This window comes from Monoraphidium neglectum, assembly GCF_000611645.1.
Source record: "Monoraphidium neglectum strain SAG 48.87 unplaced genomic scaffold scaffold02737, whole genome shotgun sequence".
Lineage (NCBI taxonomy): Eukaryota > Viridiplantae > Chlorophyta > Chlorophyceae > Sphaeropleales > Selenastraceae > Monoraphidium > Monoraphidium neglectum.
Window position 1 is genome coordinate 1 of NW_014010891.1, and position 4,046 is coordinate 4,046.

The 4,046-nt window shown below is 63.0% G+C and overlaps 1 protein-coding gene across 1 annotated transcript in view; it reads right to left on the reverse strand.

Moving 5' to 3' along the window:
* Positions 1 to 1,034: 1,034 nt before the first annotated feature.
* Positions 1,035 to 4,046, reverse strand: part of MNEG_11426 (Golgi apparatus protein 1) — a gene marked incomplete at both ends in the record, with an annotated part of 4,863 nt that continues 1,851 nt past the window's right edge. The window contains 7 exons of the mRNA XM_014040102.1: positions 1,035 to 1,157; positions 1,336 to 1,398; positions 1,656 to 1,766; positions 2,131 to 2,191; positions 2,545 to 2,629; positions 2,894 to 3,094; positions 4,026 to 4,039. Of these exons, the coding sequence (XP_013895556.1) occupies positions 1,035 to 1,157; positions 1,336 to 1,398; positions 1,656 to 1,766; positions 2,131 to 2,191; positions 2,545 to 2,629; positions 2,894 to 3,094; positions 4,026 to 4,039 (658 nt within the window). The remainder of the gene's footprint in view (positions 1,158 to 1,335; positions 1,399 to 1,655; positions 1,767 to 2,130; positions 2,192 to 2,544; positions 2,630 to 2,893; positions 3,095 to 4,025; positions 4,040 to 4,046) is intronic.

Sequence of the window (4,046 nt, forward strand, 5' to 3'; positions counted from 1 at the left end):
CCCTCAACACGCACCTGCAGGCAGTGTACGGCTGTCTGCCGTTTCTTGTCGTCCTCCATATCCTTCAGGGAAGTCGAGCAGGTGGTGGCGAGATCCTCCTGGCAGGCCTCTTGGATGCTGGGATCCAGCCTGAGAAGACAAGCCGGGGCCACGGTGTTAGTCGAGCCGGGACGCGCGCCCAGGGGTTTTCAAGTGTGGGCAACAGCCAGAGCGTCCCAGGGACCTGGATGGTGCGAAGCCCACTGCAGTGACACCCCCCGCCACGCGCACGCGCGTACGCATGCAACCGATCGAACGAGCTCACACCAGTGTTTTTGCCCCTGCACAGAATTACAGGCGCGCGCGCCCTGTTTTGCATCGGGGAACGCAATCTCATGCACGAACTCAGCGCTTTATCTTCTCGCCACCCACCCATCCTCAAACACACACACAGGCACACGCGCGCACACACACCCACACCCACACACAAACACACACCCACACACACGCGCGCGCGCGCACCTGAAATCTGCCACCCGCCGCGCTATGACTGACTCCAGCTCCTTCTTGCAGCCGGGGCTGAACCCTGCCTGGTCCATCTGATCCTCTAGGCACTCCTGAAGTTGAGGGGGCACAGGCAGGGTTCAGAGGGGTTTGTGGGTGGGTGGCTTGGGTGGAGTGGGAGGTTTTGGGCGGCTTTTTGGGTGGTTCAAGGGGAGCAGGCAGGGAAGAGGACGGCTGGGGCGTTGGTGTGGTGCTCCGCGCCCGTTTTGGATTGGGAGTACGCCAGAAAAAGGGAGCAGGTGCGAGACGCCCATGAGGTGCACGCATCAGGCTGGGCTTCCGAGGTGGCGGTCGAGCAGCCGTTTGGATGGAGGCGGCTCCTCGCAGCTGCCCACCCCGGCTTCCAGCATCAGGCCCGTCGGCGCCGAGGACCGCGTGAGGGCTGACGCCATGCGTGCACGTGCAGGCCTCACACGAGCGTGCGCGTGCGCGGGCCTCCTGGCCCCATCGAGGCAGCACAGGCGGGCGTGCGTGCGCGCCCCCCGGCCCCGTCAATATTTTGATGTGCCCACCTGCACCCGCATGTGGCCGGGCTCCACGTCGGCGCAGAATTTGCGCTGGTCGTTGACGCAGCTCTTGAACAGCCGCATGCTGAGGCGGATGTCGGAGGCGGCCTGGGGCAGGGCGGGGGCGGGCCCTTGCATCAACACATTTCGACTCAAGCAGGTGGCCCCGCCCACATTGGCACGTCTGCAATTTCGAGCTAAGTGAGCCGCCCACTTGATGTCGTTGTCAAAGACACGAATGCATTCGGTCGCTTAGACAAAGCAACGCTCTTCCTTTGCAGCCCACCTCCTTTTGGAACCGGATGACCTGGTCCAGGCAGTCCCAGCTCAGCTGCTTGCTCTTCTCGGCCTGCAGTTGTAGGCCGCGTGGACATGCACGAGCCGTCACGCCACAGGCCGCCGGTGCATGCAGCCCCGCGAGGCTGCCGCAGCGGTCCAGCGCGGCCCCAGTCGCCAGTGCCACAGTGGGATGCGGCCGGAGCACGACACCCATCCCTTGAGAGTGCACGGCACCCCCTGAGAACATGCAGCAATCCAGTACAACAGCCCCTGACAAACGCAGTCCACCAAATCCCGTCCCGGTCCGCCCGGTCCGGCGCGCCCCACCAGGCAGTCCAGCTCCCGGCCGTCCCCAGGGTCCACGCCCTTGCAGTGCAGCGCAACCTGCGCCTCGCACGCGCCAAACAGCCGCGCGTCTAGGCGGTAGTCCTCAGCTGCCTGGGGTGGGCGTGTCAGTGGATGTGTGAGAGGACACAAAATTTGCCAGGGTGTTTGTGTACCGGGGTGTGTGTGGGGGGGGGCACGTGTGTGTGTATTGCAGCGATCAGCGTGTACGTGCAACTGTCTTGGTGAGTGCGCACATAGGGGTTTCGAATTTGTGTGCTTTGTGAGCCTTGCCTGGCAGCTGCTCTCACACGCCAGTCCTCAGGTATTAAGGCCGCCCTCAACACCCCAGCTGAACACAGGCTCTCACACACACACACACACACACACACACACACTCACACACACTCACACACACACAGGGACCCCTCTACCCCAGCATCAGCTTCTCAGCTTGCCCCCAGCTGCGGCGCCGCACCTCGAGCATGGTGCGCAAGACCTCCCTCTGGCATGGGGGTGACAGCTTCATGCCGTTGTCCCTGCGCTCGGGAGCCACGGCGTGGCAGTGTCGACCAAGGATGGCGGGGCGGCTCGAAGAACATGGTATCCAAACCTAGGCAGCGTAAATCCACAGCCACCGCAGCGCGATCCTCGTTGCTAAGCCTTCTCCACTGCTGCCGCCGCCACGCCCAGCGCGCCGTGCAGGGCTCCCCAACCACCTGAGCAGCGACCGCCACTGCTGGTCACTGCTTGCGCAGGCCCGCGGTTCAAGTCCCGCACCCCGCACGCTGCCTGTCATCCTTTTGGCTAGGCAGGGCGCCGTCAGACCCGCTGCCGAGCAGTTTCTAAGCAGCTGCGGGGGTGACATGTCACACACCCATCGCTTGCGCACCTGAGGCATGCCACCACGCTGCCGTTCACTTTGATGTCCGACTCGCCAGCGCATAGGGAAGCCGCGTCCACCTTGCACGAGTGCGCTGCGGGTGTGTTCCAAGCACACGCAGCACAGGCCCAGGCGGGTGAGGCCATGGCTGGGATGGGCAGTGTTGCATGCGGCGAGCATGGCCTCATGCGGCCGCGCTGCACTGTACAGAGCCGCTCGCAGAGCCGGCGAGGCGGGTGCACGCCGCCTGGTTAGGCACTCCAGACCGCGCCCACACAGCGGGCTCGGCTGCCCCGGCGCGGCTTGTTTCTTCTGCAGCCGCTTTTGCGGCTGTGAGGCCGCGACCCTGCGTGCTCACCCAAAGCCGTATCCTTGTTGATGTTTGTGTTGCGCTCCACTTTGTACGCAGCCAGGTCATCCGCGCAGCGGTCGGACACCTGCCGCCCCGCCACATTGCCTTTCTTCTGCTGCTGCAGCTGCTTCGTCAGGCACGCGGCCAGCCGCCCGTCGCCGGCCGTCTGGCCGCCGCAGAACGTGGAGATGTCTGCCTTGCATGGGCCTGGGTTGGGTTCCGGTGCGCAAGCAGCAGGTCGAGCATGCGTGCGCGATCGAGGCGCGCGCAGCAGCAGCTCGTGCGTGCGTACAGCAGCGATGGTGTCCCGCGCGCACCGTTCGGCAGCACATCTCCGATGCCGTTGGGAAGCTGTGCCTCTCCAGCACTCGGTATGATTTTCGATAACCGTTTGGCCACCGGAGCAGCGGGCTTCGCAACCGGTGAGGCCGCTGGTTTGGCCTTGCCACCCGCTTCCGCGTCTGCCGTGATCGCTGGAGAGACCCCAAGCAACAGCAGTGATGCTATGAAAACCAATACAAATTGCTGGTTGTCGCTATAGGACCCCATGGCCAGCACCAGATCGGGCACGCGGGGTCAGCTAGGTCAGTGCATCGTGAATATTGATAAGGCGCAGCAACCAGCGAGTCAAGATGAAGCTGTTTGACGGGCAACATATGCATGTGTTGCTGTTGAGGGCAAGTTTGCTGCTGTTGGGCCTGTTGGGTCACTGACAAACTTGTGCTCTTCAAATCGTTCACGACGGTACTGCCTGTGCTATGATACGCTGCGTAACTGGGGCGCAACAGGCGGACGGCCCATGAATTGTTGCTGTGACAATAGCACAGGCTTTCCAAACGCAGTTTCCTCATGAACGCCAACTGCCAGGTCTTGGTGGCCGCAGGTATTGACCTGTGCCCATCAAAACCGTTGGACCACCCACGCCCGCACGGGTGGCAGGCAACATATGCATTGGTGGACCAACTCGAAGGAATGAATATCATGTGGATCTGATTACTGTAATAGGTTTTACGCCGCAAGTTCACGACACCTCAAGCACAAGGCCTGGGTGTCTTGCCATGAGCGCCCTGGCAATCGCTGGCTGGACCCCATGAGTATCAAACGACAAAGTAATGCGCACCACCGGCGGTCCCCCCACCCCCGGCCCCTCGCCTGCCTG